At 35.7% G+C, this 11,055-nt stretch overlaps 1 protein-coding gene across 1 annotated transcript; it reads right to left on the bottom strand.

Annotated features, from left to right (window-relative positions):
- Nucleotides 1-7,734: 7,734 nt before the first annotated feature.
- Nucleotides 7,735-8,703, bottom strand: LOC135365308 (olfactory receptor 2AJ1-like). Its single transcript, XM_064595642.1, has one exon. It carries the CDS (start codon nucleotides 8,701-8,703, stop codon nucleotides 7,735-7,737), a length of 969 nt encoding a protein of 322 aa, XP_064451712.1.
- Between the last annotated feature and the right edge of the window lie 2,352 nt (nucleotides 8,704-11,055).

The following is an 11,055-nucleotide window of genomic DNA, read 5'->3' as shown; positions in this document are numbered from 1 at the left end:
AACTTAGTGAGAATTGGGAATAAAATTTTTATTCTTAATTCATTTCTAAACATGTGGTTTGGCATTACCTAAATGTTTTTAGTAGGACGCTGGTCAATGTAAGTGAAATTCCACAGTAAGGGTACAGTGTGAAAGGAGGCAAGGATGGCTTTTGTCCAAAGGTATCACAGCAGAATATATCTGTGAGCAATTAGTTAAATCTAGAGGACAGAGGTATGGTCATCCTGCACCTCACAAAGAAAGTATCTACAGATCATAGTCTTATTGAAAAAATAAGAATCAAAAACTCTTCCAGGGCAATGGAAATGTTGATGAAGGAAATGCAGAAGATAGGCTGGAAAGAAATCGCTAAGGAAAGCAAAGCAGGATATGGGATAGAAACAGCAGAGACGAGAAGGAATTAAGACCAAACATTCGGAATGTGTTTTGTTTGTGGGAATGTTTCACATAAGCAGGGGTTATATTCTTTAGATGACAGCAAAGTATGTATAAATGTATTTAAGGCATTGTTTTTTGAGTTGAAATTATTTAGAATTCCTTCTCTGGAAGTCTGTGTGTGTGTGTGTATGTGTGTGTAAACAGACATTTATATTTCAGATGATTCATGTACTTTAGATGGGCTTCCAAGCATTTATATTCCAGTAAGTTATTTGACACTGTTTAACAAAAAGAGAACAACAAAAATTTTGTATACCATGTTTGGCGAAATATAATGTTTTTCATTTATCATTGTAAAACCAAAGACAGTTTTTTTTTAAAAACCATTTTTGTACATAACACTTACATGTAGGGCATTCTGTCTTTAACTACAGAAGTACACTGATTCCTTTAAGGATGTTTAAACCTGGGCAAGCAAATTTGATTCTTACTAGATATGGAGTTATCTATTTCCTTGCATTTCAGGAATTTTTACTCTCTGTGGAAGAAGAGGGAGCATTCCAATTCTAGGAAAGGTAGATCAAAGGAACAAGTGTTATAAGCCCAGCTCCGGATGATATCAGTAAAAATTCTTTATGAAAAATGTATACAGGGAGACTATTTCTGTTCTCTATGGGTTATAGATGTAATACCATACTCAGTGAGATCAAAATAGAAAACCAAAAAGTTCTAATATTAGTATAAATTTTCAAGAAGTATCCTTACCAATACTGTCATTTGTGTTCAGTCTTGCCTGAAATCCTTAGGATTCTTTTACGGTGTTCATTGCAACTCTAGCCTTGGCATTTGGAGGCCTGGCTTGGCCTTCATGAAGATCACATATTTGACTTCTCCTTGAGACTAATCATTGCACTGTGACCCACCAAGATTAAATAATAAGATGCTGAATTAAACAGAGAACTGTGCTGCCAAATCCTTGTCAGAAACTGACAAAGAACCCAGCCTCTTAGAAGAAGGATCTAAAAAAGAACGAATTAGTGCCTTAATTATTTTGAACTCACAATTGAGAGTTGCTGTGCTGTCCCTCCCACAGCCAATGTTATGGGGTAAAAATAGCCCAGATTATTCCTATGGTTTATTTTCTGGACAAGTGTTTCCCCAGTCCAATTGTAAAAATAATCTGAAGATTATGAAAACACAGGAATCCCAGGACAACTGAATTTAAAATGCCAGGGATGGGTACATGTATTCCTTTGAATTACTGTTTTTGTATTTTTTGGGTAAATACCCAGTAGTTCAATTACTAGATTACCAGAATAACATTATTTATAATAGCCAAATTATGGAAGCAGCCCGAGAGTCCATTGTTTGATGAATGAATGAAGAATATGTGGTACACACACACACATACACACACACAGAGGAATATTTTTCAGCCATACAAAATAATGAGATCTTGCCATTTGTGACAACACGAAAGGAGCTAGAGAGTATATAGTGCAAAGTGAAATAAGTCAGTCAGAGAAAAACAAATACTGTATGATTTTCTTCATATGTGGAATTTAAGAAACAAGACAAATGAACAAAGAAAGAGAAAGAGAGGGAGAGAGAAACCAAGAAACACACTTAACTATAGAGATCAAACTGATGGTTACCAGAGGGCAAGTGAGTGGGAAGATGGGTTAAAGAGGTGATGGGGATTAAGGAGTGTGCTTGTCATGATGAGCATCGGGTGGTATATGGAAGTGTTGAGTCACTATATTGTACATCAGAAACTACTATAACATTGTATGCTAACTATACTGGAATTAAAATTTTATAACTTAATAAAAAATAAAATGCAAAGAATGGGTCAGGAATGTGTGTGTTTATCAAGGTCTCAGGTTTTTATCCTTACCCCCAGGCAAGTGTGGAAAACAATGACTAAAGAATTGTTTCATTGATCATCAAATGGTGGTAGCTGATGATAGGGCTCCTGGTGGTGGATCTTAATAATGGCTGCACGTGGAAATTATCTTCCTCATCCACGAACAGGGTGGTGTAACCTTGCCATCAGTAATTTAAGCTTTCTCCTCACCCTTGTTCTAATATGTACTTAATGTGGAGAAACACTGTTTCTCTTTGCCCCAAATAAATAATTAAATCTATTACAGGAATCAGGCAGGGCAAAAATAAGCAGAAGATCTCCAGGTATATGTCCATTATGCTGGAGGAGATATGGATACAGACAGAGCCTTTATACACAGTCTTACCTCTACAGGTGCTAAATAATCGTTGTTAACTTGGTATTCCCATTATCTCAGGGCTTGCAGGAACAGTATCTTTCAATATGGTTATTGAGCAGTCTCAGTCACCTCTGGGGACTGGATCAGCAGGTTCCAAATGTCAGATGCCCCAGACACAGTCTTAGATCCCAGTGGCACTGGCTCAGTCTTTTGAAATTTTCTTCTGGATTTTCCAGCTCGTGTATTAGATATTAGACTGAGTAAGCCAATAGGATGATGTCATCTGGAAACAGTCTTATTGGAGCTTTGTCTCATTTGTAATAAGAAAAGTAGATTGTTTGATTTCAAGGTGGAAATTTCATGAATTAATAAATCACAGTCACTCTGATCCTTAGTTTTTTTTTTTTTTCTCATACCTTTAGGACAATAATGACTCCATTAATGAGTTGCTATGAGAATTAATGTGAAAATGTTTATAAACCTGTAAACTTTTCTAGCTTTTTTGAAGTTTAATTGACAAATAAAAGTTTTAAATATTTAGGTTGTGCAATGTGGTGTTTTGATGTACATCTACTGTGGAATGACTACAAAATCAAGCTCATTAACATATCTATCATTGAACCCATGTCCTGTAGGGTTAATGAGGTTGAAACTAACCGAAAATTTAAAGCTTATTTCTCAGAAAACTGTTTACTCCTAATCATTTATTGTGTCTTTTCAGACTCCACTAACAAACTCACTAGCTGTCTCTAAAGAAACTTGGACTGAAGGTCATCCCACATGGTTTCAGCCTGTGAACAAGCTAAGCCCTTCATTCCTCCTAGAGATAACAAGCCTAAGAACCAATCCAGTTTATACCAGCTCAACAAGCCCATATCCCCTTCTCCTTGTCTTAAAATAACCTCCTGATATCAAGGGCTGAATTTTGCCTTGTTCTGGTGTTAAGCCTCCACCCTCAAGTGAACACGAAATGTATGCTAAGTACATTTTTACTCAATGCTTATGCACCATCTTTCCCCATAAATAGCCATAAGTTTCTCTGCCCTTTACATCAATATATACATAATCTCAACCCCTATGGTTATAAAAATATGTATTCTCTCCCCATTCAGGGAAGCAGATTTGAATCTTGCCCTCCTGCCCCTTTGTTTGGCTGCCTCTTGAATAAACTCTTTTCCTTCTGCATACCTTATTTCTCAGTGATCGGATTAGCTGTACATAGAGCAGATGGACTTGGGTTCAAATACATCACCTCAAATACATCACCTTGGGTTCAAATACATCACCTCATGGTAACTGACATTCTACTCTCCATTATTATATATTTGGTTTTTTTTTCTAGTTTTATTAAGATATAATTGATGTATACATACATAACATTGTATAAGTTTAAGATTACAACATGATCATTTAATATGTGTGTGTGTAGAGAAATGATTGTCATGATAAATTTAGTTAACACGTCCAATGACTTGAATAGTTACATTTTTTTGTTATGGTGAAAACTTTCAAGATTTATATTCTTAGTACCTTTCAAATATACAATACAGTATTATTAACTATAGTTACCATGGTGTACATTACAACTTATAACTAAAAATTTGTGCTCTGACTACCTACACACTTAACCCCCAACTCTCTTACCCACACCCCTGGCAATAACTAATCTGATCTTTCCAATTATGAGTTTTTTCATTTCATTTCACATATAAGCAAGATCATGCAAGATTTATCTTTCTCTGTCTGATTTATTTTGCTTAACCTAATTTCCTCAAAATTAATCTATGTGATACGGAATGGCAAGATTTCTTTTTTTCATGGTAGAAAAATGTTGCATATACATTTTCTTTTTAATTAAATTAATTTTTAATTGAAGTATAGTTGGCATACAATGTTACATTATGCATTATACATATACATTTCAGGTATACAACACAATGAATCAACAATTCTATATGTTATGCTATGCTAACCACATGTAGCTAACATCTGTCATCATGAAATGCTACTAACAATACCATTGACTGTATTTCATATACTGTACCTTGCATTCCCATGACTTAGTTGTTCCATAACTGAAAGCATATACCTCCCACACCCCTACAAACGTTTGCCCATAACTCTACCCCCAGCCCTCTGGCAACCACCATTTGTTCTCTGTATTTATGGATCTATTTCTGCTTTTTTTGCTTGTTTGTTTGCTCAATTGTTTTGTTTTTAAATTCCACATATAAGTGAAATCATATGATATTTGTCCTTAACTTATTTCACATAGTGTAATACTCTCCCGGTACATCCACATGGTTGCAAATGGCAAGATCTCATTCCTTTTTTATGGCTGAGTAATATTCCATTGGGGATGGATATATATATATATGTATGTATGGATGTATATATATATATACATATATATATGTGTATATATATATACTCAATGCTTATGCACCATATTTCCTCATAAATAGTCATAGGTATCTCTGCCCCTTTCATCAATATATACATATTATCAACCCCTATGATTATAAAAATATGTATTTTTATGTATAAAAATATATACACAAATATATAGAATATTGGATCATATATATATATATATATATATATATATATATATCTCCACATATTAATCCATTCATCTACTGATGAACACTTAGATTGCTTCTATTTCCTTGCTTAAATAGCCATTAGTGGAATTGTTTGATTATATAACATTTTTATTTTTTTGTTTGTTTTATTGCATTTTTTATTTAAATTCAATTAGCAAAGGTATAGTACATCATTAATTTCTGATATAGTGTTCAGTGATTCATCAGTTGCATATAACACCCAGTGCTCATCACATCACGTGCCCTCTTTAATGCCCAACACCCAGTTACCCCTTCCCCCCACCCACCTCCCTTTCTGCAGCCCTCAGTTTGTTTCCCGGAGTCAAGTCTCATTTGGTTTGTCTCCCTCTGTGATTTCTTACTATTCAGTTACCCCACCCTCATTTTCCTTTCCATTCCTTATGTTTCACATATGAGTGAAAATATATGGATAATTGTCTTTCTCTGATTGACTTATTTCATTTAGCATAATACACTCCAGTTCCATCCATGTCCATGTAAGTGGTATGTATTCATCCTTTCTGATGGCTGAGTAATAGTCCATTGTATATATGTAGCACATCTTCCTTATCCATTCATCTGTTGAAGGACATCTTGGCTCCTTCCACAGTTTGGCTATTGTGGACATTGCTGCTATGAACACTGGGGTACATGTGCTCCTTCTTTTCACTAAATCTGTATCATTGGGGTAAATACCCAATAGTGCAATTGCTGGGTCGTAGGGTAGCTCTATTTTTAACTTTTGGGGGAACCTCCATACTGTTTTCCAGAGTGGCTGTACCAGCTTGCATTCCCACCAAAAGTGTAAGAGGGTCCCCTTTTTACACATTCCTGCCAGCATTTGGTGTTCCCTGTCTTGTTAATTTTAGCCATTCTGACAGGTGTAAGATGGTATCTAATTGTGTTTTTGATCTTTATCTTCCTGATGGCAAGTGATGTGGAGCACTTTTTCATATGTCTAGAGGCCATTTATTTGTCTTCTTTGGAGAAGTGTCTGTTCATGTCTTCTGCCCAGTTCTTGACTGGATTATTTGTTTTTTGGGTGTGGAATTTGAGAAGTTCTTTATAGATCTTGGATACCAGCTCTTTATCTGTAATGTCATTTGCAAGTATTTTCTCCCATTCTGTAGTTTGCCTTTTTGTTTTGTTAATTGTTTCCTTTGTTGTGCAGCTTTTTATCTTGATGAAATCCCAATAGTTCATTTTTGCTTTTGCTTCCCTTGTCTTTAGAGAAGTGTCTTGAAAGAAGTTGCTGTGGCCGATGTCAAAGAGTAAGTTATGCCTATGTTCTCTAGGATTTTGATTGAAACTAAGGACAGAACTTGTGATAAGCACCAGGTGTTGTCTGGAAGTGTTGAATCACAAAATTGTACACCTCAAACTAATATTACACTGTATATTAACTGTAATTTAAATTAAAAAACAACTAGTTTTGTTTTGTTTTGTTTTGTTTGTTTTTTTGTCTTTAGCTCATGTCATCTACAAAGAGAATTAATTTTACTTCTTCTTTTCCAATTTGAAAGAATTTTAGTTATTTTCCTTAACTAATGGCTCTGGCTAGGATTTCCAATACTATGTTGAATGTAAATGTTTGAGTGTGGGCATCTCTATTTTATTCCTAACTTACAGAAAAACTTTTAGTCTTTCACCATTGAGTATGATGCTCCACTCTTGGATTTTCATATATGGTCTTTATTATTTGGATGTTGTTTCCTTTTATTCCTAGTTTGCTGAGTGTTTTTATCATGAAAGCTTGTTGAATTCTGTCAAATGATTTTTTTTCCTACATCTCCTGAGGTATTAATGTAATTACCTCCCCCCTTATTCTGTGGTGTATCACATTGATTGATATTTACATGTTGGACCATCCTTATGTTCAGGGAAAATCTCACTTGATCAAATTGTGTAATCCTCTTAATGTGCTATTCAATTTAGTTTGCTAGAATTTGTGGCGATAACAGTGATCCTCTTTCCATTTTCTTTTTCACAGAAAACTGAAAATTTGCTGAGGCCAAGAGAAAAGGAGGCAGTTTTACTCTTTGTTCCTCATGGAAAAAAAAATGCCAACTACTGGGTTGCAGGTATGCAAGCTTTTGACAACCTAAAAGCTGCCTTTTATAGTTCAAGGGAGATCAGATTATTTTAATGCCATAACCATTGAATGCAGCTGTTAAAGTTATGCTTCCTCAGCCAACCCTGAAATTCTGAATTCTCTCATTGTTCTTAGGATCAGGTCATACCTTCTTACTCTTAGACATGTTTAGGTAGATGAATACATTTGTCACTTGGGTATATATGAGCAAAAATGATGCTCTGTGTTATTTGGAAGAATTGGATCTTTGGGTGGTGCTCTGAAGACATCAGTAAGTTATTTTATATTTCACTTTATTTATTTTATTATTTTCACACAATAAGGGGATTGAAACAGATGACCTCTAGTATATCCATGATTCTCATAGCCAAACTTGTCAAGTCCTAAAGTGTCGTAAAACGATTCAAATAAATATGCTAACATATGGTTATAATTAGGTATGGCAACCTAGGTGGCTTTTCACCTTTTTCAGGAGGCATCTACTGAGCATTATACTCTTCATAGCTGCTATGACATCCTTGTTTCTCAGGCTATAGATGAGGGGGTTAAGCATAGGGGTAAGAATGGCATTAAACATAAAGAGGGACTGGTTTATTTTGGGGGTTTTAGAAGATCCTGGCCTCATGTAGACTAATATGGCAGGGCCAAAGTAGAGAGTGACCACACAGAGGTGGGAGAAACATGTGGCCAAGGCTTTGTTCTTGCCTTCAAGGGAGTTCATGCGGAAGACAGCAAAGAATATGTGGAAATAGGAAGCCAGGATGAGACTCAGAGGGATGAGGACCACCAGAAAGCTTGAGACCACCACTGACTTCACGTAGGTTGAAATGTCCTCACAGGTGAGCTTCAGGAGTGCCATGACCTCACACAAGAAGTGTGGGATCTCTCGAGGATGACAGATTGGTAAGTGCATGACATAGGCTGTATGAACTAGGGAAGTTATTGCCCCTCCTACCCAGGACCCAATGACCATCTGTTTACAGATGGTATGGCTCATCAAGACTGAATAACGCAGTGGATTGCAGATGGCAATGTAGCGGTCATAGGACATAAGGGTCAGTAGAAGGCACTCAGAAATTCCCAAGGCTAAGCTGAATAAGATCTGGGCTCCACAGCCTATCTGTGATATGGTTCTTTTCCCTGAGAAGAAGTTTGTGACCATTTTGGGGACAGTAGTTGAGATCAAGGCCACATCAATAAGGGAAAGCTGGCTGAGCAGGAAGTACATAGGAGAGTGGAGTCGAGAATCCAGCCAGATGAGGAGAATGAGAACAGCATTGCCCATTACAGCCATAAGGTAGACCAGAAGAATGAGGCAGATAAGGATCACAAGGTGGCTAAGCTCAGGCCAGAGCCCCAAGAGAATAAAATCTGTGGTGACAGTCTTATTGTTTCTCTCCATGGCTGAACATCATTGCCCAGAAAAGAATGATAAGAGCACTATTCCATCCAATTTGTTACTGTACATCTGGTCTACTTTTCTTACTCTCAGGACTCCTCTCTCAGCTTGTTGTTATCTCTTTAGCATTATAAATAACTTCTTGACATATAAAATTTTCATTAATTGTATCTCATGAATTTTTCAATAAACTACAATTTATAGACTGTAGCTACTGTTACAAACTGTAATCACTAATAGTAACCAAATAAGAACACAGGTACATTTAATGTTCTATCAACTAAAAGCTAATCAATTTGATGAAAATGTATCACGTGTATTTGTTAAAGCACTTACAAATGCATCTCCTTGAGGTCTTGTGCAGATATAACTTCAACAGAAGAGTTATGATCATTTTAGATTTATAAAAGTCAACATTTTCATTCAGTCTTGGGAGACTTCAGGGAAAATGAAGAAGATTCTCCTGAAGATGGGAAGAAAAGGTTTTGATAACCTGAGGACAGAAAAGCATTTTCAGAATTGAGCATTGTCTGTGCTTACCTTTTCTCTCCCACATAGGGAATTTTCCCATTTGCCCATGAGTCCTCTTTGCTCTAATCCCAACTCAAGTATCTCTTAAGTCAGGTAAACTAGAACAGAATTTCTAATCATGGCACCATTATTTAAGAAGAGACCTATTAAAAATGGTTGTTGCTAGTTTCACAGAAATTTTCCTATTCTGCGTGAAGTTTGTTTCTGTCATCAAGGTAATTCAAGGTACTAGTTGATGCTGTACAAAAGTAAGACAGAAGGTAATGATGGAGGAGATTAATAGGGTCCATCTTACAAGAAGTGCTTTATTTTAAAAGGTAGAATATCTATTTTAGCAAAGGTTTGGTTGGACATACAAACTGTAGAAGCAGAGGCAGTATTGTAGATCAGTTAAAAACACAGCCTCCAGAAGATCAGTACCAGAGTTTGAAGCTTCATCTAAATCACCATATTTACCTGCCTGATGGCCTTTGTGTAGTTGGATCATCCTTCTGTGTCTGTCTTCCTTCTTCTGTAAAATTGGACTGAAGCCTACCCGCACCACAGGAGTGACATACAGATTAAAAGAATTAGTGAGCCTAAAGATTCTAGAACATTGTCGGCCAACAGGTTTAAATGCCTGTATTAGGCATACTTTGAAGTTCAATTGACGTAAATAGCAGAATCAGTGCCCTCATGTCCCTTAGCAGTCCCAGAGATGTGCATATATGTAGAGTCAGTCAGAGTGATTCCACTGCTTCTTGCGGTTTTCACCTGTACCTGTAGGTACAATTAAAAATAATGCTAAGGGCAAGAATTTATAGCACATGTATGAGTGTGATGGGGCAAGGGTGGTGAACAATCCATAAGTTTGAGACATATATTTTTCAAAAACGAGTGAGCAGAGAAAAAGCAATTCAGTTTAATTTTAAGTGCTGAAGTGTATTAGCCACTTTCAAAGTCCTAGCTCAAATGCTCTCTTCTGTGGTTCTGAGACATGGCTTCACCTCTCCTCCTATCTTCTATATTCATCAGTCTCTCATGGTGTATATTGCATTCTGCCTTATACCATAGTTATTAATGGACAGATATCCTTTTCCTGAACCCTGTAGTTTGGTAATATTTTCAGAAGAGGCGTTCTGTTTTGTTTTTGTTTGTGTTTTTGTTTTCCTCCTTTGTAAATATTTTGAACACTCAAGCCTGCCTAGGCCTGTAACATGAAGACATAGGTTATCAATAATTGTGTGATAATAAACTTTGTTTGCATATTTTCTACTTTATAGCTTTTGAAAAGTTAATAATATAATATCTGATTTTTAGTTTCATGGGGCTTATGAAATAAAATATTTCCGTTACTTAAAGTTGCCTGATGAAAACATGCCTGTACCCTCCTCCAGACCTATTGAATCATATTCTACATGCAGTTCTTATAATTAGACCAGATAGAGGAATATGGATGTAGTCCAATGTTTATATTATATAAGCAAGGAAATGATACTCATTGAAATTAAGGGACTTGGCCAAATTGATGCAGTGTCATGTGATAATTGATAGTTCACAGAGTAAGACAAGTAAGACTTGAAATCCTATCAGATATATCTTTCAGCTACATTCAATACTGTATTGTAAATTATTTACAGAACCATAAAAATCTTATTTTTTCCATTTTTTCAGTGTACATCTGAGATTATACATTCCCATAAAATCATGTATTTCTCTGCTAGATTTAAATAATATTACATCAGAAACTAATGATGTACTGTATGGTGACTAACATAACATAACTAAAAATATAACAAAATAAATAAATAAATATTTATGCTAAAGTAAATGAATTGGAGATTT

Source organism: Mirounga angustirostris, unplaced genomic scaffold, assembly GCF_029215605.1.
Source record: "Mirounga angustirostris isolate CCGP_5_RB_7025 unplaced genomic scaffold, mMirAng1.0.hap1 SCAF_7, whole genome shotgun sequence".
In the NCBI taxonomy this organism is placed as follows: Eukaryota; Metazoa; Chordata; class Mammalia; order Carnivora; family Phocidae; genus Mirounga; species Mirounga angustirostris.
The sequence above is the reverse complement of the archived record's forward strand: the minus strand, read 5'-3'. Positions and strand labels throughout refer to the sequence as shown.

What these genes read in the sequence shown, in the direction of transcription:
- LOC135365308 (XM_064595642.1), bottom strand. Translation starts at nt 8,703, where the DNA reads ATGGAGAGAAACAATAAGACTGTCACCACAGATTTTATTCTCTTGGGG.